General features: G+C 40.0%; 1 protein-coding gene and 1 long non-coding RNA gene across 25 annotated transcripts in view; one reads left to right on the plus strand and one right to left on the minus strand.

Annotated features, from left to right (window-relative positions):
* LOC140614127 (uncharacterized) overlaps positions 1 to 26840 on the plus strand; it is a 71455-nt gene that overhangs the window by 36596 nt on the left and 8019 nt on the right. Inside the window, exons 2-3 of the long non-coding RNA XR_012015017.1 lie at positions 2118 to 2225; positions 3029 to 3086. This is a non-coding gene — a long non-coding RNA (uncharacterized lncRNA). The remainder of the gene's footprint in view (positions 1 to 2117; positions 2226 to 3028; positions 3087 to 26840) is intronic.
* The window catches only part of THRB (thyroid hormone receptor beta), a 372339-nt gene continuing 361159 nt past the window's right edge, over positions 15661 to 26840 (minus strand). For all 24 annotated transcript variants that reach the window (XM_072792979.1, XM_072792987.1, XM_072792997.1 and 21 more), the window contains one exon: positions 15661 to 20523. In XM_072792979.1, coding sequence (XP_072649080.1) covers positions 20282 to 20523 — 242 coding nt within the window. In that variant the 3' untranslated portion in view covers positions 15661 to 20281. The remainder of the gene's footprint in view (positions 20524 to 26840) is intronic.

The following is a 26840-nucleotide window of genomic DNA, read 5'->3' on the forward strand; positions in this document are numbered from 1 at the left end:
TCTCAGCCCTTCCCTTGGAACTACTAAATCTGCATTTTAAAAAGAGACATGTAGACGCATGAAAGTTTGAGAAGCACTACTCTAGAGACCTACTGTTTCTCTTCAGTGTTCATAGAATAATTTGTTTCTTATCTCTGTTGTTGGGGTGCAAATTCCCTAAGGGTTGGCTTCTTGGCTAATTCATCCTCAATCCAGAGCATCTACCATAGTAAGTTTTTTATTTTGTTTTTGTTTTTATTTTTTTCTGCATAGGGAGCTGCTTAGCAAATATTTTTAATAAATGATTCTGAGTTAGAATTTAACACCTATTCTCATCTATGAAGTGGATACACACTTTCTACTACTGGTTGTTTTGCCCCCTCTCAGATAAGGATCTGCACACTGTCATATCACTTTAATTGCACCCCCCCCCCCCCAACAACCTCACAGTATTCAGAAATATCTCATGGGCAGGAGTCATTTCAGACATTCCTGAAGTTTCAAGAAAAAACAATTTGGATGTTTCCACACAGACTCTACACATTGCAACCCAGAGGTTCACTGTGTGGGCCAAGACTTTGGTTTCTTCTGCTCTCACATAAACTAACATTCTTCTTGGAATTCCCATCACCACAGTTATACACACTGAGTGGCTTCCCTTAGAATTTCAGGAGCACTCCTCTGATCATTTTTTTCTGATAATATGTAGAATTTGAAACAAAATTAAAGATACCATGTCACTTAGTGCTGTTCATTCTCCTCATCATGGCAGAGATTTTTCACATTTAGAAAACTTTTAACATTCTAGGAAATGGTCATATTGAACAACATTAAGAATGACCAAATCTTGTGAGGTTTCTTCAAGTATAGCATGGTAGGCAGAATAATGTCCCACTCCAAAGTCCTAGTCTAGGTCCTAATCCCCTCCTGTCTAAACATGTGAATATGTTGCTTTACATGGTAAAAGGGTCTTTGCAGATGTGATTAAAGATCTTAGGATGGAGATAATCCTGGATTATCCCAGTGAACTGAATGTGATCACATGAATCTTTAAGAGCAGAGACCCTTCTGGCTACAAAGAACCAAAGAAATGACAGTGTAGGGAGAACTTGACCATTCAAGAATGGGGAAAAGGGACCATGAGCCAAGAAATGCAAGTGGTCTCTAGAAGCTAGAAAGGGCAAGGAAACATCTCTTCTCCTAGAGCCTCCAGAAAAGAATGCAGGCTGCCAACACCTTGATTTTAGCCTGATGAGACCTATGTTAGGCTTTTGGCCCATAGAAAAAAGTCATGGTGACTGATTACAGCAGAAATATGAAACTAGTAGAGAGAGCAAGACACGTCTTGGATATGTTTGGAGGTACAGACAAGCATTTTGGATCCAAGACACGTCTTGGATATGTTTGGAGGTTACAAGCATTCAATATAGAGTCTGTTTTGTTACATTTCTCTGCATCATCTAAATCTTCCCAGTTATCAGAAAATACTTTTATCTTTTGGCATAAACTCTGTTTCTAAAATTCCTTCCTTCCTCTCCCCTGATGTGAAGTTCAGAGGATCCAATATTGGGATGGAAAGGTGATGAATATGGCAAGTAGTGTTAGGATTTCAAGAGTGTAGATGTGATTCCATGTCCCCAGACACCTACTGCCACTCCAGGTCTCAAAGTCCATTATTAGAGATCCATGACTTGCATTTTCTTCAGTTTTCAAGCATTTCCCCCTATTACAAGCACTTGTATCTCCAGAGAGGAACCTGCTGTAAACCCTTCCAGGAGAATGGGATTCCTTTACCGCTATATTTGAGAGAGATACCAGATAGATTATATGGGAAAAGTGAAGAGAGGTAAAAGAGCAACATCACTATTATCACAATTTTGTTAAGAGCTCTTTCCTAAAATAGTTAAAAGAAATTTAAATAAGATGTTAAAAGGAACATATGTTTTGTGCATATTTATTTATTGCCAACCCTGTTTCACATGCTTTATTCTGGTGGTCTCTTTTAATCTTTAAACAGCCCTGTGAAGTGTCAGGTATGGGATTTTATTCTACCCAAACTATAAGCTAGTAAATTAATCTGTTAATGTTGAAACTGGATTGTCCAGTGCGTATTCATATTTTATTTCTGATGCTTGCAGATGAGACTCCTAGGTGAGAGACAAAGGATTTTTTTACTCATGTTGCAGCAAAAAGCATGAGCACCATCATTTTGTGCCAGATCCATTTATGACTCAAGGTCCAACAAGGTAAGCCAGTAGGGGTCCAGATGGATACTATGCCCACAGTTGTTTTGTACCATAAATGGGGGAATCTACCATTTTTATAGCAAGTAGTGAATAATCATGCCCTTTGTTCTGGAGGGAGACATTACCTCATCCCTCAGGGTTGCTTAGTGCAAGTACAACTCTGAGAAACTGCCTGGGCCCTGCATTCTTGGCATACCCTCCGTGCCAAGTGTGAGTATAAGAGACTCATGGAGAATTGTCTCTCCCAACACAAAATATGTGTTATTATTGTTATCTCACAAACAAGAAATTTGAAGTGAAAGAAAGTTGGACAACTTGTCTAAGGACACAAGAAATCGTGAGGGCAAGATTCAAATTCCTATCTATATTTGAAAGCCTGTAATCATCCCACCATATGCTGCTATCCACTGGAAAGGCTACTAGAAAAATAATTATACCTTAATATTTTTAAATCATGAATTAATAAGAAAATAAAGGCAGGGGCACCTGGATGGCTCAGTTGGTTGCGCGTCTGGCTCTTGGTTTCAGCTCAGATCATGATCTCATGGGTCATGGGATCGAGCCCAGGGTATGGCTCCACTCTCAGCAGGGAGCCTGCTTGAAGGTTCTCTCCCTCTGGCCCCCCTCACTTGTGTGCTGTCTCTGAAATAAATAAGTAAATCTTAAAAAAAGATAACAAAAGCAAACATTATTAAAAAAATTAACAGAAGTAGTGGGATTTCTGCTGGACATCTAAATATGTTTATTCATTCATTCTTTTACAAAAGTTACTAAAAACTTTCTATGTATCTTCTCTGTGGTAGGAATAGATGGAGAATATGAAGAGAAAGCAGGAGAAAAAGGGGAAAAAGCAACATCCTGGTAAGTGAAATGTCTTGGTACCACTTTGTACAACAGTGCTCCGCATTGGTGAACTCAAAGCTTGAGACTGTAGAACTTTGACATCCAGAAAGGTTGATTTTCCTGAACTCCTAATGACTTTAAATTGGAAGTCACTTCAACCTTCTTCCTGTGGCCTCTCTGGATCTTTGGTTTCATTGAAGTGTAACCTAGGGAGTAGCTGTAGAAATTTATCATTGCATGAAACAAGAAGATGCATTTGATTCAGAAACAATCTTCTTTTTAAAGTCCAAGTGTTAAAAAACACTTAGAATAAATTTTAATGTGATGTGTTGTTTTGATTCAGAAACAATCTTCTTTTTAAAGTCCAAATGTTAGAAGACACTTAGAGTAAATTTTAATGTGATGCATTGGAAGGATTCTTTCAATCTGAACTCTGTACTCATGCCAAAGGACTAACTCATTAAGTTCTCAAAAGTCTCCAAGGGAGAAGATGATGATCAGAGTGCTAAATTGTGGCACTTCCATACTTCTGATAAAAGCTGAGAATGTAAAAAATTTGTGATTCTTTGAATCACTTAACTAAACACATTATTGTCATAAAGAATTATGGTTGTAGACCTTGGAACAGAGAAATTCTCAGCTTCTGGAAAGCCTAGGGAAAATCTTAAGTGTGAGCCTCTTCTACCTGCCACATTCCTGTCTCTTCCATTGATTTCATCTAATGACTTTGGATTAACTCCTAGAGATCTTTGTCTGGAATTAAGTCTATATTGAAAGTCAAAAAAGCAATTAATATGCTTATGTATCAGTGCCTATAAAAATGTCTAGAAGCACATTTATCTACCCAAATGTGAGCTGTGGTCCTTGATGCTGTGGGATCACAGGCCATTCTTTGTATCCTTACCTGAGGTCAGGATGCCTGTGGTGGAGAAGGACTTTTCTCTTTGCCTTTGGTTTTCCATTTTGCAGTTTGCTCACCCTTGCAGACAGCACATGTGTATGTCTTCTTTAGTGCTGATGGGGGAGTGTCTGAGTGTGAGAGAGGAAGGGAAAAGTGGGCATGAAAGTAACTGGGGGTACCAGCCCGGCCAGGAGACTTTCCCTTCTGCCTCGGAGTGTATTTGAAGGAGTAGGGTTGTTGTTTCTTTTGGCCCACAGGCATTTCTGCACATTTGTTTGACAATTATTTACCAAGTGATTTTAAGTGCCATGCACTTTCTAGTTATTGGGGATCTAGCAGTAAACAAAGCAAATTTCCTTCTTCATGGAATTTACCTTCCAGAAGAAAATCGAAAAATTAAAAGAATAGAATATGTCACATTATGAAAAATGATGGGAAGAAAAAAAACCGGGGTGAAGCCGATGGAGAGTGAGTGAGGAAGAAGGTGAAGGAGCTATGTTCTAACAGTAAAGAGGGAGATCCTCTCTGAGGAGGGGTTATCTGGGTAGAGACCCCAAGGAAGCAAGGGAAAGAGCTGCTATTCCAGGCAGAGGGAATAGCACACAAAGGTCTTAAGATGTTTATGGAAGTCTTTCGACTTCGCAAGGAGCAGTAGATCAGTCAATATATCAGGGAAGAGTGAGTGTGCTGGGGAATATAGAAGACAGGGGGTGTCTGGACCCCAGGCCACATACAGCCTTGCTGGCCACAGTGTGGTGACCTGTAAATGTTACCTGAGTGACATAGGAAGCCTCTGAGGAATTTTTGATGGGAAAGTGACCTATTATGATGTATTTTAGAAGAATCACTGCTATTCTGTCTAATATAATTTATTTGAATACACTAGACAGTGAGTTCTAACACCTAATGACCTCTTTTTCATTGAGTGTTGAAGAAATAAATCATTAATATGTTACTGGGTATATTTAAGAATTATATTCAGTGTTGTAATAGATTAGGAAGTGATGTTTTCTGGAGAAGAAAATAACCAAAGGGAGATCAAGAAAGCCATTTGCCCCTATCTTGCTGATGGATTCAGATTTTAGTTCCCGTATACAGGTGTGTGAGCAGTGTGACTAGTTCCCTGTAAGTGTACTCCTAGTACGATCTCCATTATGCTGGGAGTTTCCTCGTATATCTGGGAGTTTCCTCCATAAGCTGGGTGTCACATAAACTAGGGGGTTAGGAGGCATCCTAGCAGTGATTCTCCAAGTGCGGTCCCCAGAGCAGCAGTATCAACATCACTGAGAAGTTAAGAATGTAGATTCTTAGTCCCCGCCCCAGACTTGCTGAATCCAAACCCGCAGGCTAGCCAGCTCCCTAAGGGAACTCTAAGCATGTTAAAATTTGGGAATAACCCCGTTATGGGGTCACGGCATGGGTGGAGCACCTGGCCTGTGTTGTCAGCAGGCTACAGGGCATCACGGAGACTTGGAGCATTTTGCGGTAGATCCATGTGGGGCCCTGCTTTGTCCCTCATTTCTGGCTGCAAGCTCTTTCCAGTCAAGTCCTTCCTCTCCCTCGGCTAATTTCTGTGCCATTCTCCTCCCTGCCTGCGAGGGTTCTACTGCTGCATGTCAAATGGGGCTATGGGATGTTTTGTGGTGTTATCGAAACTCAGGCTACTTAGGGCCTCTTTCAGCTTCACAAAATTATCCTGTCACTTCCTTGTTACTTTGTGGCTTGGGAACTGGTCCTCATGTGTTCATTTTTCTTACGGGTTCCTGGTGTTTTCTTAGCTTTAGCCTAAGAAAGGGAGCCCAAGTTCTCTCTGTTCTCTGATTACCCCAAACTTAAGTGAAGTTTCTGTTCCTACTGTGGGCTCCTAGATGCTAGGGCAGCTTCAGGATTTCTTTTCAGCATTCTCTAGTGTCTGAGCTCATTTCACTTGCCATCTCCCTTCAGTAATTGAGGCAATGCTTTCTAGATTCAGGCAAGAAAAGTTGCATTGCTTTAAAAGTAACTCAACTAGGGCACCTGAGTGGCTAAGTGGTTGAGCGTCTGCTTTCAGCTAAGGTCGTGATCCTGGGGTCCTGGGATCAAGTCCTGCAGGGAGCCTGCTTCTCCCTCTGCCTATGTCTCTGCCTCTCTTTGTATGTCTCTCATGAATAAATAAATAAAATCTTAAAAAAAAAAAAAGTAACTCACCTATAGCACAGGCCATCCATCATCAAGGTAGACAAAGACACTTTGGGGAAAGATCACAAATGTTATCTTCTCTCCCCCTCACTGACAAAACCACTGTGCTGCTTTAAATACTTATTGGAAAAATATTAAGATTGCAGTACAGCTTCTTTTAAGAAATTCACCTGTGGGGGTGACCGGGTGGCTCAGTTGGTTAAGTGGCTGACTCTGGATTTCAGCTTAGGGTGCTATCTCCAGGTGGTGAGATCAAACCCTATGTCAGGCTCCCTGCGCACTGAGGAGTCTGCTTGAAGATTCTCTCTCTCCTTCTCCCTCTGCCTCTTACCTCACAAATCAATGAATAAATCTTAAAAAAAAAAAAAAAGAGAGAGAAATTTACCTGTGTATGTGCCAGATGCCTGTCAGGTGGTTCTTAGATACTCCAAATTTGAGAAGCCCAAATTTGTAGATTTGTATAACTTGAGTTAACTGTGATAAATAACTGAGGTCACCCACCACTTTGCTCTCATTGACTACTCCCCAATTCCTCATGGGCCCAGTGAACCATGATGCTGACCTTTTGGTTGTGACTGCATCATTTCTATAGTAAAGTCTGCTTTTTAAAGTTCTCCTTAGCTTGCAACAATGAAAGTATATTAGGTGTTGTAAATATAAAGGCATTGTAAACATGAATGCAAGTGAATGAATGAAATTTTGATTTTGAGCTGACCTGGATGATCAAAAATGTCTTATGATAAATTTAAAACTTAACTTGGGAATGAAGCCAAAAGAAAAAAAAATATAAATAAAAATTTTGTTGATTACTGAGAAGAAATTTCAGAATTCCCAAGGGAGTCTTGGAATCAAGTTAAGAATATACTTTCTTTCTGGGGACAGTTGGGTGGCTCAGTGGTTGAGCATCTGCCTTAGGCTCAGGTCGTGATCCCGGGGTCCTGAGGTCGAGTCCTGCATTGGGCTCCCTTCAAGGAACCTGCTACTCCCTCTGCCTGTGTCTCTGCCTCTCTCTCTCTCTCTCTCTACCTCTCATGAATAAATGAATAAAATCGTAAAAAAAGAGTATATTTTCTTTGAATCTCTGGGGTCAGTAGTTTTATTTTTATGTGCCACGGAACCATGATCTTCAGATCTGTGGCACCGTGTGTTACCCATCCTTTTCCTTTCTGTATGAAATGTATTCGTGAGTTTTTTTCCAGGGGGAGTGTATGGTCTTATTTCTGGAGGGAAAGGAGTCTGTACTTGGATGTGAAATGAAACAGTTCCTGGGGATGATGAGGCTGATTGCAGTTGAAATGTTTTTACGACAAACTGGGTGTCATCAATCCTTGTAAATATGTGACTTGTAATCACTATTTTGGAAGAAAAAGTTACATCAGCTCATTTTCAGTCTTGCCATAATCCATGGTAATTTGGAGTGGTCAGAATCTAATCAGGCCCACTTTTGATAGACTTTCAAAATAAAGTGTCTTCTCAGCTCTCCAGCCTCACACGGCACCCACATTGAAGAAGCTGGGAACTTACAGCAGAACCTCAAAATAAAAGCGCCCCCCCGTTCTATTAGAAGGTGATTATCTGTCCACACTATATTTTTTATTCTCCAGATTCCTTTCCACAGTGGACATTCATGGCTTTTGCTAACATTAAAGCTGAATAAAAATTTTGAAATGTAGGAGAGGGATTAATCCCTTGTAAAATTTTTTTTTAAACTTCTGTTCTTTTCTAATCTATGAATTGTTGGAAAGTCCTCTCACACTGTCTCCCGGTATGTTTTTTTTTTTTTTTTTGCGGGGTAGGGGGTGGAGTGTGGAGGGCTACAACATTACTGAAGCCAAGCTGATTAAGACTAATTTTGGTTAAAATAAATTCGTGCCTGGGCAGACAACCAATGTTCAGAGTCTCAACCAGGGGCAATTAAAATGAAATTCATGTTATGATGGAGACTTAATAACAATGGCAGTGTTTGACATAATTTTGATGAACCAATGGCAACATAATGTTCCCAGTGTGTCAGACTATCCTAGAATTTATTTGCTATATTTTATCTCACTTAGAGTTGCTCTTTGATTCTGACACATCATTCTCTCTGGTAATGGTTTCAAAGCAGCCTGTCTGATTCATGGCAGCACAGAGAAGGTTTTCTCAGGAGTCAGTAGGATGATTGTTGAAAAAAAAACCACAGAGAGACAGATGGTAGACTTTATTTTACTGGCTCATCTGCTTTTGTAGAGAATGATTATACATTAAAAGTAAGTGGCATTAGAAGTCGTATCTAACTGAGGTTCATCTCACATGTTTCCATGAATTTTTTTTTGGAAAAATTACTTTATGAAGCCTTAAGAAGCACTGAATATAGTAAAATATAGTCCAGAGCTAGATACAATTTAATAATAGTCCAATTCCAAAACAAGAGTTGTTATAGGTGAGGTCATGAAATTTCCTAACGCTTGATTTTAATACATTGCACTAAGTTTCTAAAACTCAGAGGAACCAATATTTACAGCAGATGGAGTATTTATGAAAAATCTGCCATCAGGTATATATGTATATATATGTATATGTGTGTGTATATGTGTGTGTGTGTGTGTGTGCGTAGAACCCAAGATGATATGAGCTAAGAAACAGATGTAGGCTTTAGACTGGGATCCCCGGAGGACCTGCAGCCTGAGATCCTGTGAGGCCCGAGGGGTGGTGGGAGGCGGCAAGGGGGGTGGAGGTGCATCAGAGGACAGTTCTGTCTCCACCTCTAATAAACAATCTATAGACACCCCTCCTCAAAAAAACTTAAAATACAGCATGAGGAACAGCCTAAAACATGAGTAAGTATGGGGAGCAGACCCCTGAGGACATGGTCATGATGTGACCTGGTGTTGGTGCAGATCTGAGAGGTCATTTGCTCCGACACGTCTAGTCTTCTTACTACCTTGTAGTTAGGTAAGAATTTAGTGTTTGCTTAAACACCTAGAGTGGTCGGGAACTCTCTCTTTCTACTTGTAGACGGTTTAACTGTGACATAATTCTTCCTTCTTTTGAGCTGATATTGACTCCTGAGTACTGTCACTCATCAATCCTGGCTATGCTCTTTGGAAGCAGCACAAAACAAACTGATATCCTGTTCTACCTGGCAAATATCTTGGATCTGAGCTAGAATGACATGTCTTCTACAGGCTAAATATTCCTAATTTCTTGGATCATTCCCCATATGAAGTGGATTGGGTCCTGTCTCATAAGCCCTCTGAATTAGAAGAACTTGGAAAAGATGGAAATAGTTTAGTTTAAATTTGCTTAACCCACTTACGTGGCACAAACATTGAATATTCAGTACCAAGCTGATAAAAATAAAAGAGTCTTGTTAATTTGGTCTTAAAGAAGGAGTAGTGGCAGCAAAAGGCCATCTCCTCTTTCTTGTCCTGGGCAGCACAGCCTTAGATCCTAGGGCCTGTCTCTCAGCAGACACTCAACAGATACTCAGGAGACTTCGTGGCTCTATCTTGGCCTTTTAAATAAAGTTTACTCACCCATTATCACCCTGAATGAGGCTTATAAATGCCAGGATTTCTAGATGAGACGTTTCTAGAACTCTGATGGAGGTTTAGCTATCTGTCCAGATAAGGATTTGCCAGGGATCCTTGGGGTGGCGATGTGAGCACAGCGATTGAACCAGAGCCTTTTCTCTCTTTCCTAACACGGTGGAGTTTCACATGTGATATTGGTGATTGGAAACACAGTTCTGCAGCTGGAAGACTGTTCATCGACCAAGATGGTTTACATCTTTCTCTCTTTTCTTCCTCTCCTCATCTCTGAGCCACTTTTGATCTCATCTCCCTGATTCTGAGGCAATAGATTGTGTGCCTCACCAGAATTCTGTTACTTGACCATACAAGGTCCATTTTTACAGAGGGGTAACTCAGGGAGGAGATAATAAAGGGATGATTAAAACCTGGCAAGATTTTGTGGGGACCACAGGTGCAGGGTCTTGAGATAATCATATTCTCCATTTCATGATGGTTAAAATCATCAGCCTATTACGGCCTTCCTTCTGTTTTATTTCATTTTTTTCTCATCTCTCCTACATGGGCACCTAGTCTAATGTGTTTGGTACATGTCCTTGGTCATGTACGATGTCATGTAAAACACATGGTGTTTCATTTATCTGTGTTCAGTTGGCATACCTAGTATGGTGTTTCCTAAGTGTTTCTATATGCGATTCTAGTCCAGTGTTTCTGATGCTGCAGTGATTTCCATGATGGGTGGCCTTCCACCCAATATTCTTCTTCTCCTTCCTCCCCTGAACTCAATTCTCTGGTATTGCAAGGTCTGTGATGCTAGGATAAGAATGCTTATAGATCCATGTGAGGTTGAGGGTGTTCCCCGGGAATGGAATCCTGGTTGTGCAGAGCCATCAACTCTAGGAGAGCTGCAGTGGGCCGGTTTACACTCTCATTAGTAGAAGATGACGTGCTTATCTTCTCATATTCTTGTTAACACTAGATATTTTCTGGCTGCCTAAGTTTTGAATATGAAATGGCATCAGCTTTCCTACTTCTGATTACAAATGAGGGCAGGGCATCTCTCTATGTATTTGTCAGCCATTTGTGAATATTCTATTTTTCTATTGAATTTCATGTCTTTTCCTTGTTGATTTGGAAAACCTAGCTGTTTATTCCTCATACAAATCCTCTAGATGTTTCAGACATTGCAAATATTGTAAAAAATTTTGACTATATCTGGGTTTTGTTGCTAATATTTTGTTTAAGATGTTTGCTGTCCTCCTTTAATTGCAAGTGAGAGTGAAAGTTGGGTAAGAGAGGGGGGCACCTGGCTGGCTTGGTCAGAAGAATGTGTGACTTGATCTTGAGGTTGTGGATTCAAGCCTCACACAGAGCGTAGAGATTACTTTAAAAAAAATTTTTTTTTTAAAGAATTTTTCAAGAAAAAAAAAGTTGGGTAAAAAAGGTTCTTGTTGCTTTCCTGTGGAAAGTTCCACAAGGACCTTCAGTTTACTAATTTAAATCCCTATGTGCAAATGTGTCTCCCAGATGTCAGCCAGAGCCCTCTCTGAAGAGCCACATGAAATTGCTTTGAGAAACTCTCAATTTTTTGGAACCAAACAAAGCAAGCTTCAGAATTCTATGAATTGTGGAATAATTATATTATCAAGATACCCTTTGCTTTGGGGCTCTCCTGCTCCTATCAACATGATATGTTGGTGTCCCTTTTCATTTGTTTCCACAAGAAATTCACTTGTACTGTACATTTGCAATTTTCATTTGATTATCTGAAGCTGAGGGAGTTATGGCATGGTGTCACATCTTGAAGCCTAAGTGCTTCTGTCACTTGGTTCCTTGTCCTCCCCCTGCCTTCCTCAAACTCTATTGCTATAAATTCTTTTCCTCTTGTTATGCAGAGCAGTATGGCTCTCCCCAAACTTAACTGCTCACACCCCAAATTGCTTAGTAAAACAAAAATGTCCTGTTGTTAGACTGACACATCAACAAGCCAGCTAAGGTATAAATAGGTCCTGCAAAGAGAAATTACTCTTTAATATTGCAACACCTGCAAGTGGTTTTGCAATAGATACAAACTAGTGAGAGGTGAGGTGGTGGCCTTTCTTCAGAATGCAAGGTTTTTTTCATTAGAGCAGGTGAGCCTTTTGGGGAGGAGGATGGTGAATATTTCCAGAGCAGTGATGCCTTTTCTCTTCCTTCAGAGCCTAAAGCTTTGTGCTGTCTTAGTGCAGGTTGTAAAAAGAACATGGATCTTGGAACTCTATGGCACCTTGGCACTTGTCAGCTGTTTGATGTTGGAGAAGTTGCTTATTCACACTGAGCATCCATTTCCCCATTGTCCAATGAAGATACTAACACCTAATAGGTTTGGTTGGAGTATTAGAGGTAATGTAGAGGGCCTGGTATGCTTCCTGGCACAGAGTAGGAGTTCACTACAAGGTGGGCCATTATTATACACTCCAGCGTGACAGTAAAGAAGTCTGGAAGACAGCACAAACTATACATCCTTTGGGATGGCTGCTGGGACTCTTGAGTGACAAGTAACTGATGAGTGGTACTTTTGTCAAAGTGCTGGAGAAAATGAAACTGAATTTTCTGAAATGTTCGATTGGATTCTCACAAGGAAGCTTACTTAGCAATGAATGATCCTGGGTGGTCTTGGGTTCTGTATCTTTTGATATGATTTATTGTTACAAAGATTCTAATTGGCTCTCACTTTAGGGAATGGAAAAGACATTCCAAAAGCTCTATTCAAGGCTAAACATGCTCACAGGAGAATTCATAAAATCCTTAGAATTCAGAGAAGCTACATATCTACGATAACTGTGATAAAAACTACATATCTGCAGTATCTTTCTAGGACTCAAGATAAAACTGACAAGTGCTTTTCAAATCTCTGTATCCATTGGGGTCTGTGGGCACAAGGATTTTCAAATTCTCTATCTTGGGGGTTTACTCTATATGCATCTGCCTCCCTCATTGTGATTAGTGCTATGAACAAGAAAGTTAAAAGAAAATAAAGGGGAAATTATCCATCTGTCTTGAAAGAAGAGTATTCATTGCAACCTCATCTGGCTTAATTTTTCATAGATTTGGTTTCCACAAATGTTTGTACCAGAGCGAAATTGTATATGAAAAATTATTTAAAAAACCCATTGGCTCCTATAAAATTTTCAGCTAGATATTTATATAGAAAAAGATTTGCCCTTGAAATGAGCCACCTATAAGAAAAACTGAGAAGTATAATGAAAAGAACAGTCTATGTATTTTTTCAACTACTGCAAGAAAATATAGCCAGATGGACAGTTTACATGACCATTTTGCATTAAATTAAAAGCCCCTATACACACAAATTCATGATACAGTGAAATATAGGTTTGGTTCATTGGTTGAGCTTCATGATTTTCTTTGGAACTTTGAACTACTATGCTCTTTCTCCAGATAATCAGAAGATTGTGTTGGTTGGAGGGACCCCTGTGTCGGATCATTGCAAGATCCTCTAAGCTCCATTGCTGTTTCCAAAAAGGCCAGGACTAGTGGTTTCACCCCATTTGCCACCTGGTCTGCCACCCAGTCTAGATGGGCTCTGCCCAACTGTGGAAGTGAACATTGACTTTCCCCACCTGGGGGATTGCTTTTGCTCCTGAAGCATGAGACCACAGGACCTGCTCTGTGGCCAGGCATGTACAGTGTAGATGGAGAGGGGAGTCAGCCTTAGTTTTGATAATGAGAGATGAGTATTAGTAGATAAATTCTTATTTCTCCACTCTCAGATGAACTATCCTGAGATACAATAGTTCATCTGGCCCTTCGGAAATTAGTCTTGCATGACTGAGCACCCTATTGTGCTTGGTGTGACCAGCTCAGCAATGCACCCATGTATATACTCTCTTTCCTACCCTGACTCATGCTCTTTCTACTCCACTCTTGTTTCTCGCGGGGCTACTTTCCCTAATAGTACGGTAGCACATACCCTTGCTTTCTGGGTAGCACATACCTAGCAATGCAAAAACTGGCTAGCACAGCTTTCTTCTCCTTTTAGTATAACATCCAGATGATGCCATTTTACTAACACAGGCTTCATTGATGATTTCATCAGTATATAGTGTAAATGGATTCAATACATAGAGCATTTTTGTCAGGTAGCCCATGGATCCTCAGAGACACACATTCAAAAGGTATCCATAACACTCAACATTTCAGTAGCTTTACTGACTTTTGCTTTGGTTTGAACAAACATATTGCATTTAATGTGTCAGATCTTGTGTACAGGAACCCAATGACAGGTCCACTTATTTACAAAGCTAACATGCTCTGGGTAGCTAAGTATGAAGCCACGGCGATTTGTCATTGTGAGGTGGGGAAGCAAAGCAACTTCATTCTGTTTTTTTCTTCATTAAAGATTATTGGAATTCTCCAGGTTTGTGAGATCACACCAGCTCCATAGCCTGAATCAAACTATTAGATACCACATTAATTTTGGACTAGCTTTGCCTATGTAAAAAGGGGTTAAGAACTGTACCTAGCTGGAATATATATGTGAAAAACTCTCCCAAACAAAAGGAATAAAGTAATTTTTTGAGAGAGGAAAATGTGTTAATTAGGATGGAGTTGAAAGGTACATTATGGGTCCTGGGATTGAGCCCCACATCGGGCTCCCTGCTTGGTGAAGAGTCTGCTTCTCCCTCTGCCCCTTCTCCCTCTGCTTATGCTCTCAAATAAATAAATAAAATCTTAAAAAAAAAAAGAGAGAAAGATACATAATGTAGAAAAGAGACAAATATAAAAGTGTACATGTCATTTGAGGAGAGAGCAAGAGGGCCCAGGAAATAGTATTCTGACCTGATCTAGCCCAGGAAAATAATAAATACTTGCTCCATCTTACCTGGACTGCCTTCCTTCATGAGCCAGGTAGGATATAATCAGACAATCTCCTTTAGAAAGTGTTTTTTTGGTTCATGTCCTGGCCAAATTGTGATGAGCTTCCTCTGTGTTAAGGAGACTCCGCTGCTCTACTGAAAATGGACATCCTCTCAGTCTTAGCTGTTGGTGTGGACATTTTGTTGGTTTTGCTTGCTGTTCTTCCTCCCCACTTTTTCTAGCAGCAAGACATAGAATTCGTAGAATTTCCTTTGGGGAATCACCTGTCAGTCCGTAGTTTAGATAGGACTGATTATACAAACCCCCCTATCCCCTTTCCAGTATATCAGAGGATTAAGCTAATTAGTATATATGTCCTCTGCAGCACGGTGATTGGCTCAGGAATGGGCGTGTGACTGGAATTGGGCCAATGTGGATTAAGTCCAGGATTTTTACTGGAACTGCTGGGGAAAAGAAACACTTTTTAGTTGGTTTGGAGCTTTATGACTAATCTGGGAGGTGATGGGGTGGGGTGGGGGGCACCATAAGGTAAAAGGCTTGTGGGCATGATGTCTACAGAAAGGATAGTTCTACAGAGGGAAATCTACACAAAAACATGAACAGGGGTATCTCCTGACAAATACTGATTGAGCACTCAGATTCAGCCATGCCTGACTCCTGAAGTTTTCAGATATTACAGTAGATAAATTTCCTTTATGCACAAGCCAGTTTGATTTAGCTTTTTTGTTACTCATCACAGAAAGAGTCCTATTTAACATGTGTTCAGGGTCATGGACATAGAGATACATATTGATAGCTGAGATGAGTATAATTCCATGAATAATATTTTGGAACATTTTGAGGTAAGATGAATAATCCTGGAGCTGCAGAAATTTAATTCTTCCCTCCTCACCCACCTCTGTGGCGCCTTCTGAGAATATAGTTCCTCATCAGCCTATTACTTCTCCCTGCTACCTCTATACCTTCCTCCTAAGGAAATGCATTTATTCTAGTAGATGCTTATGAAATAAATGCCCTTATATCCCAGTTTCCCTCCCTTTGAAGCAGCTGAGGTGAAAAGAGCAGGCGAACCTGTGCTTATTTAGAAAATAATAATATTTAAAGAAAGAGACTGGCAAGTATGTCCGTTATAAGCTTTTCTTTTTTCTTTTTTAGAATTGAAGCTTATGAGTTTATCTACGCCCACTATATTCATAATTACAATTTAATATCTGCATACAAAAGCTATGTAAAAATTCATTTTTCCCAAATATACAAATTTTCTTTTTTGGATAGTTTAAAACATTTGATCACAGATTTTAACAGAGTTTTAGGCTGAAAAAAATATTACCAACCTAGCAATATCACTTAACACTGTTTGCAAAACATGTATCTTCCAATGACTGTAAATCTTTTCCTACTTTGCAGTATTTTTCTGATTCTCAGGGCATGAAGACATTTTGAGGGGGAAAATGTGTTTTCTCTGGAGAAAACATAGAGAACTCGGCTCTATAATCAAATGAAAAATGCCAATTAGGAAGAACCAAAACAAAGAAGTGGTGTAACATCAGCTCAGTCATGCCCTTCTCTCTTCTGTATCAACAGTACCTGTGTAATTAAATAAAGTGTCTTCTTTTGTCTTTCATTGTGCTCCGTAATTGACATGAGTATTGTCTGCATCCTGAGGAGGACAGATTTATATTTGATTGTCTTGTGCATAAGGTGGGTCAGCTTTAACTGTGCGACAGAAAGCCACAAACAGCGTTTTACCTACACGATATTGCTCTTGAAGGCGGCATTAATTAATGTGGAAACACACTAGAAATGCACACTTTTTGCATTTGCAAACATTTATACAGCACAGTAAAAATTCTGTAATAAGGCCAAACCTTTTTTCCCCCCAGTCTGTTCTGTGTGTGTGTGTGTTTAATGTCTTTTTTTTTTTTTTTTAAAGATTAAAGTAAAATGTCTCAATTGTAAAAAATACACACCGGGCAAATCCTTACCTGGATAATAAATATCTACATCACAGTACAATAAAATTTCTTCTCTATAAAATTTAAATATGGATTATAGTCTATCACTATCAAAAGAAACACTATGCTAATATTTCCATATTATTAAAATAACAGGAAAAATTACAAGCTTGTCTTAGAACCTGATGCCATAGCTGTTGAAAAGGGCAAAGAGATTCAAATGTCCATAAGTACTCTCCTTCAGGAGAAGAGCCGCCGCTTGGTTATTCACTTAAATTCAGTTTGTGAAAAAGGTTTAGCCTTACAAATGCTGGCTACATTTCAAAAACCATAAGACCGATTTCATAATTTATGACTCATGCATCAAAAGGTCAATATGACACAAATAGGTTAGAGTTCCATAGAATAAAAATGGATCACTGACAATGACATGCTTTGAGGGTTCTCAGCAGTTCCACGGAGGCTGAGTCTCTCGGGGGCTCAGTGCTGTGGAGGCGCCAAGACTCGGGCACTGTCCACAGGGGAGCAATGCGAATGGCGTGGTTGGAGCGGAGCCCGGTGGTCCGTCCCGATGACTGACGGCCACGCTGCAGAAGGAACAGGTGTCACTTGGGGCACAGGTGAGGGGGTGTCACGGGGCCGAGGCATCAACACGGCAAGCACGTCATTGAGGACCAGGGCTCATGGGGACTAGAAAAAGCTCTGAGGCAGCACGTGGTGTTTTGAGCAGAATCATAAAGAAGAAGAGATCTTACTGTTTTCACTATTTCTTGAAATACTGCACAATTAAATTGAAGAGCAAAGTACACTTGAGGATTACAGACGCACACACTTGCACACCCCCCCCAACTACTCATCCCCCAAAGTTAAGTGATTTATAAATAAGAATCCCAGTGGTACAGGTGTGTTCTCCTTTACTGGGATGTCTCCCCTCTGTGAGGGGTTTCAATCAGGTCCACACTTGATTTGAAAGGCGGGACAATATAAGAAAAAATGTTTAAAAAATTCCAGAGTAAACCCCTCCTGATTGAGTTTTATGAGATGGAGTCTTGAGATTCATTAAATACCTCAACCAGTTACAGAAGAAATGAATCATTTCGGCCCCAGAGTCATGATCCTTTGAGTCCTTGCAGCCTTTCCTTTCAAACTGAAGTACTTTAAGGAGTGTCCTACTCAGCATAAAGCACTCAGCCTACAAGAGTTTTAGATCAGCAGTTTGCCTGGTTAAGGCAATCATTTAAGGATCCTAGGCTCAAACCGAAATGTCCTTGGGGTTGGCTGGATTACTGTAGATATACTGTACCATTTGGCCAATGCCCAGTCATGGTTAATCCCCAAAGGATTCAGATTTAGCCTCAGATCAGACTCTACTTCTATTTGAATCTGGGTGTGTCTCATGTTCTAGGGAATCTCTGTGACATGAATCGAGGAAACTTTCTCCTGGGAAGGCTTGATGCCCAGCAGGTCTGTGAACCCTCCAGGACCCCACCTGCTTGCCTTCCTCTCCCCTTCTGAGAGAAGAGTTGCCTCTCAACGCACGGAGCTTCTTAGAGTTACCCTGGAGAGGTACTGTGTTTCAAAGAGTACTTCTCCAAGGAGAGTCAACAGAGCGAGCTAAGTTGCTAACAAAGCAAGGACTTCAGGAGACTGGCTAGAGGCTGCCTTAGAGAAAACAAAACAAAACCAACCGTCTGTAGATAAGTCAAAGCAGGTAATCTGCCCATGAACTTCATGTTCATAATCTTAATCTCTTCCCCTACTTTCTTTCTTTGCTTAGCTAGTTCCATAGCGATATTCTTGTTTCCTGTTCCTCAGAAGCCAGGATAATCACTTTTGCATATTAAACATATTTTTTTCCTTCTAGATTATTCCCAATCACACTTAGGTTTTTCAGTGCTGTTCCTCTTCTTTTTCCAAGGCCATTCTGCCTTTCCTTACATAATTGATGAGTAGTGTGTCAAATTCTTGTTTTGACTCAATACCAAGTATGCTTTCCCTAATTGTTAAGAGGGCCATAATTTCTACCTAATCAAGCTAGAAATTTGAATATGAAAGGAACCATCAAATAGGAACAGATTTCCCCCCTGAAATTAGTACAATATTAAAGGTGGGAAGGATTTTAAAGTTCATGACTTTTCCCTAGGTGAGAAAACCAAGACTCAAGGTCACAGATCTACCAGCTGACAGAGCGCAAAGTAGAACTCAGGCACCCTGACTTCTGGGCAAGTTAAAAAAGAATTAATTCACTTGGTTTTCACGGTGACTTGCATTCCTTTGTTTTTAGTTAAATCTCATGGATATGGCTTATTTTCCCCAATGTTTCCAGGATAAGGCAGTTCAAGGCAAGTCAAAGAATAGTTTATGTTTACCACACCAGTGAAGAACAAGATACATTCAATTGCATGGGTACCATCTTGGCCCATTTTCTGGAGTTGAAATGATCAGGGGTCACCATGGGTTTTCTGGGCATGAGCTACTACAGCCTTTGTCATCAGGGAGGAGGGTGAGGCAAAGAAGGTGAATGTTTGTGTACATGGTCTGCAGGTTTTTTCTGTGAAATATCTGTCAGGGCAATGCTCTCAGAGGGACCTAGAGGGTCAGTGGCCGGACCCGGTTTGCTCAGTGATAGTCAAGCCTGAGAGTCAGAGGGAAAAGGGGACTAGGAAACATCTGTTTGTAGAGCAAAGACCTTGAGGATCTAAGACCAAAAGGAACCATGAGCACACGAAGAGACTCTCAGAACACTGTACCTTCTTCAACTCAGAATGTACTGCACTGATCTCTCCTCAAAATTCCTCCAGAACAAGACTCAAATTTCTGCTTGTTATCTCTCCTTGATTAGAAGATTTAATCCGTAGGGAGATCTGTTGTCAGCTCAGCAAAGATGCAATCAGGATTAAATAACTTCAGGAGTTTGGGAGATGACAGATCAGATGTCATTGAAAAGTGACAACGCTCTGCAAATTGGTTTGATTTTGGTGGAAATTTTCTCTGAGCCTAAATTGTGAAGAAGCCTTCCTACTCTGAGGTAATGCCATGTGGATTTTTGGAAACTGTCGAGTCACTGCCATTAGTGAAGCTTTTGAATTTCTTTGGGCTTACTGAGGAGAATTATTTCCCTTAGTCAGTCAAATACCTGCACATCTTTGAGAGTCACACTCTTGTATAACTTGAATGAAATCATAGGATTATAAAAATTAGAGTGAAAGGATAGTTGATTTTTCAGGAAGAAATGTTCCTATACATTCCAAGTTATGCTGCCAGGAGAGAATGAAGAGAGCTGAAAACAGCATGCTCTTGAATAGATAAAAATCAGTTCAGACCTTTCCCTAGAAAGCTGAAAGCCACATCTAACCAAAAAGGTCATCTGTGCCATGCTAATTTGAGCCCTGCAAAAATCAGGACTGGATCAAGATGACCATATTATCTTGGCTTTAAGGCTTCATTAATCTTCTGCTGTGCCATTTTGTTTGAGTCTCTGACCAGGGACAGATGGGAGCTGGTGATGGTTGGTGCTGGTGAATTAATGATTGTCCCCACCCCACCTCCACAACTGTAAAACCTTCAAAGCATTCACATCAAAGGACTGGAGAACAAAATGCAATAGTTACAAGTACCCGCATTCAAGGGGCAATTTCATCCATGTCTATGCTAAGGACTACCTCCCTTTACCCCCAAACAGTCCCTCCCAACACAAAGAAACAAAGGAACAAACAAAGAAGAGCTAGGCAATGGAATGAAATGACACCCAGTAGTGCTGTAGGAATTATGAGAATGAAGTCAATCAGTCTAATCCTCGAACACTTCCAAGAACAATGGGGGAAAGAGTTCGGTGGGGCATTCCACCTTCATGTGCAGGAAGCGGCTGGCATGGCAGGCTCCAATCATCCGCAGGTCTGTCACCTTCATCAGGAGTTTTGGCCAAAAGTGTGTCACATGATGTTTCCGATAATTGATATAGTGTTCAAAGGCCAGTAGGAAACTATCTTGGTATTTTTCTATTCTTTCAACGCAGGCGAGCCCTGGGCGGTCTGAGGGGGAAGAACAAAGATGAATGTTATTCAAAAGTGGAAAGGAGAAGCTTTGACTTGTACAGTTCAAGCCATTTAATATGAAGTGGGCAGATCAACTCCTAGGAATGAGTGTAGATATGAAAGGAACTCTGGAGCATAGGGAAGTGTCACAATTTACATAAAGGGAGTCAATGCTTTGTTTAGGTAAAAGTCTCCAGGTTAGACAAATCACCTGGGATTGGTGATGCCTCTCTCTTAAGGTGCAGGAGAAGCCTCACCATGAGAGTCAAAATACCATGCATAACAAGGGGAAGATTTTGAGTTGCCCCTAGCTGCCTGGCTGAGAGGTGAAGACAGGCATGGACATGCAGAGAAGGGGAGATGTGAGAAGAGATTGAAAACATTGCAGGGGGCCTGAATGCCAAGTGAGGAGTGTCACACAATAAGAAATTTTCATGAAGACAAAGAAGCACAATATCCAATTTTAGTTGTTTACCAGGCTGTAAGGAACCACTCCTTCCCCTCCCTTGTACATGTGATAAAACTGCTACCTGTAGCCGCCTTCCATTGGTGTGTTTTGGGGAATTAAATGAAAAGAAGAGATGTGAACCATGCTAGTATCACCCTGTGCAGAGAAGAGAGAATCACTGTGGGAAGTTGGAGCTAGATAAGACCATGACCATGTAATGACCAAGAAATCTTAATAAGCCTTGCCTGGACTGCTGGCCTTCCCAAAATATGTAGAAAGGGACTCAAGGCAATTTCACAAAAATGATAAAGGCATGTCATGAGAAGGCTAGATGACTGGGGAAGATGCAGGATGCAAACACTTGGAATATGAAAGTGGGTACAGGGGAGTGTACCTCAACATAATAAAGGCCATATATGACAAGCCCACAGCTAGCATCATATTCAATGGTGAAAGCCTAGAGGTTTTCCTCTAAGATCAGGAATAAGACAGGATTCCTATCCTCAGTACTTTATTCCACATGGTACTAGAAGTTCTAGTCAGAGCAATTAAGCAAGAAAAAGAGATAGAAGGCATCCAAATTGGAAACGAAAAAGCGAAACTGCCACTATTTGCAGATGACATGATATTATATATAGAAAACCAAGACTTTTCCAAAAAAACTGTTAGAATTAAGAAATGATTTCAGAAACGTTACAGGATACAAACTCAGTATACAAAAATCTGTTTCATTTCTATATATTAATAATGAATTATCAGAAAGAGAAATGAAGAACACAATCCCATTTACAATAGCATCAAAAAGAATAAAATACCTAAGAATAAATTTAACTAAGGAAGGAAAAGATCTATACATTGAAAACATAAGACATTGATAGAAGAAGCTGAAGGAGACACAAATAAATGAAAAGATACTCTCTGTACTCATGAATTGGAAGAATTAATATCATTAAAATATCCTTTCTACCAAAAGCAGTCAACAGATTCCATGCAATCCCTATCAAAATTTCAATGGCATTTTCTGCAGAAATAGGAAAAACAATCCTAAAATTTGTATGGAAACACAAAAGAACCTGAATAACCAAAGCAATCTTGAGAAAGAAGAACAAAGCTGAAGGCATCATGCTCTCTGATTTCAAACTCTATTACAAAGCCATAGTAATCAAAACAGTATGGTATTGGTATAGAAACAGACACAAAGGTCAAAGGAACAGAATAGATAGCCCAGAAATATACTCCTGCATATATGGTCAATTAACTTATGACAAAGGAACCAAGAATACAGTGAGGAAGGGACAGTCTCTTCAGTAAATGATGATGGGAAGATTGGACAGCCACATGCAAAAGAATGAAACTAGACCCCTATCTTACACCATACAGAAAAATTAACTCAGAACAGATAAAAGACTTAAATGTAAGACCTAAAATCATAAAACTCCTGAAAGAAAATGTAGGTGGTAAGCTCCTTCACATTAATCTTGGTGATGATTTTTGTGGCTCTGACTCCAAAAGCAAAGGCAACAAAAGCAAAAATAAAGTGGTACTACATCAATTGAAAAAGTTTCTGCACAGCACAGGAAACCAAAAAATGAACAGGAAACCTATGGAATGGGAGAAAATATTTGCAAATCATATATCTGATAAAGGGTTAATATCCACAATATAAAATGGACTCATAGAACTCAATAGCAAGAAATCCTACAATTCATTAAAAACTGAGCAGAGGTTCTGCAGATATTTTCCCAAAGAAGACATGCACATGGCCAACAGACACATGTAAAGATGTCCAACTCACCAATCATCAGGGAAATGCAAATCAAAACCACCATGAAATATCACCTTACACCTGTTAGAATGGCTCTTTATCAAAGACGGCAAGAGATAACAAGTGTTGGCAAGGATGTGGAGAAAAGGGAACCCTTGTACACTATTGCTAGAAATGCAAATTTGTGTAGCCACAATGGAAAATAGTATGGAGGTTCCTCAAAAAATTAAAAATAGAATTACCATATGATCCCGTAATTCTATTACTGAGTATTTATCCATGAAAACAAAAACTTGAAAAGATATATGGATCCTATGTTAATTGTAGCATTATTTACAATAGCCAAGATATGGAAACAACCTAAGTGTCCACCCATGGACAAATGGATAAAGAAGATATGGTATATACATAGAGTGGAATACTACTGAGCCATAAAAATGAAGTCTTGCCATGTACAATGACATTGATGGACCTTGAGGACATCATACTAAGGCAAATAAGTCAGAGAAAGACAAATACTATATCATTTTACTAATACGTGAAATCCAAAAACAAAGAAAGAAATAAATAAAAGCAAGCTCATAGAAACAGAGAACAAGTGGTTGCCAGAGGCTGTGGTCTGCGGTGGGCTTAATGAGTGAAGGGTGTCTAAAGGTACAAACAAACTTCCAGTAATTAGATTTAAAGAGTCTTGGAAATGTAATATACAGTATGGTGACTATAGTTCATGATACTCTATTCCATATTTGAAAGTTGCTAGTAGAGTAGATCTTGAAAGTCTTCATCACAAGAAAAAAATTTTGTGACTATATATGGGACAGATGTTATCTAGACTTACTGTGGTGATCATTTTGCAATACATACAAATATCAAATCATTATGTTGTACACCTGAAATGATTACAACTTCATATGTCAATTATGCCTCAATTGAAAAAAAAAATTATAAACCTGGCTGGATTCCTCACATAGCTCCAGGGAGCCCTACCGACCCACTGCCCAGTACTCCTCTGTTTGCTCTTTGTGGCTCTGATCAAATAAGTTCACACTTTTAAGTGTCCAGGTATTGAAGTATCTGTATTAGTAAAAATCAAAACAGAGTTCTGCTTAATCTATAAGGAAGGCTCAGCACTAATGTCTCAATCTGCTCTTCTTAGTTTAAGCAAAAGATATGGGCTTTCAGCATCCCCTATTTGGCTTGAATTGTCATTTGTGCATTTTTATTTTGTGTTTTCCTTTGTATTTGATGCTGCTGCTCTATGGATCTCCTCAATCCCTCTCTCCCTCACCCTTGTCTTCTGTCTTTGAGAATGCCGGAAGAATTCTCCACAGGATCCTTTTCCTTTTGATCCAAATAGAAAATCAACATAATACTGCTCTGGATGTACTCCTTCACAGGGGAAAAAAAATAAGCTGGGTTTCGTGGCCTCAAAATTCTGTCCTTTGATGAGAGATAAAGATAAGGTGGTCATATAAATGACACAGAGAAAATGAAAGGGCATTTCATCATGTTCAAGTGGCACTAAGCATGTTTATGAAGGAATATTTTAAAGGTCAAGGACTGTTTTTAACTCCTGGAGACAGAATTTCTTAAAGATCTGTCCTTCTGATCAGTTCCATTTTAGCTCTCCACTCATCACTGCAGGACCAAAGAACTTAGTGGGAGCAGCTCCTGGAAAAGGCTTTGAAGAGGAGGTGTAGGATACTGTGTAACCGATGCCACACAGAACAACAGGGCATAGAGGGCAAGGCTGAGGTGGGCTGGAGCCCCGGAATATGGATACGTAGCTATCACGTGCCAACTGTAAAGTGTCTGGTAATAGTTTTCTGGTCCTGGTAGTATGAAGGAAAAGTGCCCAGGTCATTAGGGCGGAGAAGATTTTTAAAAGGTTTTAGGTATGCCACGCGGTTACCAGGCAGTGACAGTGTCATCAGAATCGAGGATGGAGGAAGAATCATCCAGGTAAATATCTGAGAGGTTTGGTATCATAATCACAACCCTTGCCTTGTCCAAATACTCCCTTTATTTACCTTACTGAGATTATTTGCCTAACAATCTGTTAAAATTAACTCACTATGGAGGAAACATTATATTATTCAGGAAATAGAAATCCATGTGCCGCCCATGGAAGATAACTGCCAAAATGGGTGCAAGACAAAAACCCTTATTAAACTTTAGCTCAGGAGTCCTGCTGAAGACTGTGCCTGATACCCATCCTGTCTGTTCAACAGAGAGGTCAGTAAGTTTAGCGAGGCGTGCAGGATAGGCTGGTTCCAAAATGAATCTCTCTCCTTGCTTTATTCAGAAGGAGGTACAACTGGAAGAACATTCTAAGAGATACAGCTTTCTCACTAGCTGGTTCAATGTTATTTAAAATTGTCTTTGTAAAAAAAAAAAATAAATAAATAAATAAATAAATAAAAATGGTCTTTGTAGCACTATGATTTCTGCTAAAAATTACCTTGAATCCCTCCTCCAGGAATAGAATTCCCACTTATTGAGTTAAATTTTTTTATTTTAAAAGACTGAAACCGGGATCCCTGGGTGGCGCAGCAGTTTAGCGCCTGCCTTTGGCCCAGGGTGTGATCCTGGAGACCCGGGATCGAATCCCACGTCGGGCTCCCGGTGCATGGAGCCTGCTTCTCCCTCTGCCTGTGTCTCTGCCTCTCTCTCTGTGACTATCATAAATTAAAAAAAAAAAAATTTCTAAAAAAATAAAAATAAAAAAAATAAAAGACTGAAACCCAGAGAAGATAAGGGGTTGACTCAAGGTCACATAGGGAATTCTTAGATAAGCTATTCACTCTATTTCTTTAAAAATAATTCTCCTGAAGGACTGAGGACCCTGGTTTCTCACTGGTTGTTGACTGGAAACCACCCTCAGCTCTGAGAGGCCACATTCAGGTCCCTATCATGTGAGCTTTCCCGATATGGCTGCTTACTTCAGCCAGCCAGCCAGCAAGGGGAGTTTCTGGAGCAAGTCTGTTAGCAAGAGAGAATTTTTTTTTTTTTAAGATTTTATGTATTTATTCATGAAAGAAATGCAAAGAGAGAGGCAGAAACATAGGCAGAGGGAGAAGCAGGCTTCCTGTGGGGCCTGATGTGGGACTTGATCCCAGGACTCTGGGATTACAACCTGAGTTGAAGGCAGATGCTCAACCACTGAGCCACCCAGGTGCCCCAAAAGGAAATCTTATATAACGTAATGTAACCTAATCACAAGGAGGTGGCATTGAATTCATCGTATTCTACTGAAGCAAGTTACTGGTTCTGCACACACTCAGCAGGAGGGGATTGTACAAAGGTATAAACATCTGAAGGTGGGGAACATGGGAGGCCTCCTACGGCTTGTCCGCCACAGCATACAACAGGGTGCCTTATGCTATTTTATCTACTTATGTTTATATTTTAGATTTTTCCTAATAAAAATAATTTTTTATAAGTCTGCCATACCTAAATGTTCTGTAGCAAATACATTTCAAGATGAGCTTAAAAAAAAAAAAAAAAGAAGAAGGAATTCTACTGAGTGAACCAGGAAGCACGAACTCTATAAAGGATTCTCATTGTACTTATGACCGATAATTTATCCATCTATTTAGTCATTGATCCAATAAACATTTCAAATTCTACTAAACACTGGCCTAAGCAGTAGGTGTACAACCAGACACATTTCTGTTCTCAAAAAATAAACAATCCAGAGGTAGAGGCGGATAAGGTAAGCTGACAACTATAGTGCAGAGTGACAAGTGCTGAGGCACAGCTAAACTGAGGGTACTCTGTAAAGGCACAGGTGGCCTTTGAAACTGCCTATTTATAATTTTTAAAAAATTTATTTATTTATTTGAGAGAGTGTGTGTGTGCATGTGGGGGGAGAAGGAGACAAGCAGACGCCCCACTGAATGGGGACCCTGAGATCATGACCTGAGCTAAAACAGAGTCAGCTGCTCAACCTAACTGAACCACCCAGGTGCCCCACTTACCTTCTATTTAAAGACTAGCTTTCCTTAAAGGATCTGACATATTTTGCATTTCTTATTTATGAGATGATCTCTGAAGAGAGAAGTGTCAGAATTATTATTCATTTTTCACTGAAGGAGTCTG

This window comes from Canis lupus, chromosome 22, assembly GCF_048164855.1.
Source record: "Canis lupus baileyi chromosome 22, mCanLup2.hap1, whole genome shotgun sequence".
Taxonomy (NCBI): Eukaryota; Metazoa; Chordata; class Mammalia; order Carnivora; family Canidae; genus Canis; species Canis lupus.